We start from the raw sequence: 352 nt of genomic DNA, 5'->3' as shown, positions 1-352 counted from the left end.
GGGGCTGCCGGGACGGCTCCAAGATGGCCGGGAGCCTCGGTTCCGCTACTGCCTGCGGCCTCGAGCCCCATTCATTGCCGCGCTGCTGAGCGGCGCCGCGAGTCGGCTCCAGGGCTCCGGGGGCTGTCCCCGCGGTGCGGGAGGCCGCCATGGCGACTCTGGAAAAGCTGATGAAGGCCTTCGAATCCCTCAAGTCTTTCCAGCAGCAGCAGCAGCAGCAGCAACAGCAGCAACAGCAGCAGCAGCAGCCGCAGCCGCCGCCGCCGCCGCCGCCTCAGCCTCCTCAGCCGCTGCCGCAGGCGCAGCCGCCGCTGCCTCAGCCTCAGCCGCCGCCCCCGCCGCCGCCCCCGCC

General features: G+C 73.6%; 1 protein-coding gene across 1 annotated transcript in view; it reads left to right on the top strand.

Annotated features, from left to right (window-relative positions):
- The window catches only part of HTT (huntingtin), a 155,176-nt gene continuing 154,824 nt past the window's right edge, over positions 1-352 (top strand). Inside the window, exon 1 of the mRNA XM_040489052.1 lies at positions 1-307. Coding sequence (XP_040344986.1) covers positions 150-307 — 158 coding nt within the window. The 5' untranslated portion in view covers positions 1-149. The remainder of the gene's footprint in view (positions 308-352) is intronic.

Source organism: Herpailurus yagouaroundi, unplaced genomic scaffold, assembly GCF_014898765.1.
Source record: "Herpailurus yagouaroundi ecotype Mexico unplaced genomic scaffold, PumYag 28, whole genome shotgun sequence".
Lineage (NCBI taxonomy): Eukaryota > Metazoa > Chordata > Mammalia > Carnivora > Felidae > Herpailurus > Herpailurus yagouaroundi.
This window is presented reverse-complemented; position numbering and strand designations above follow the sequence as displayed.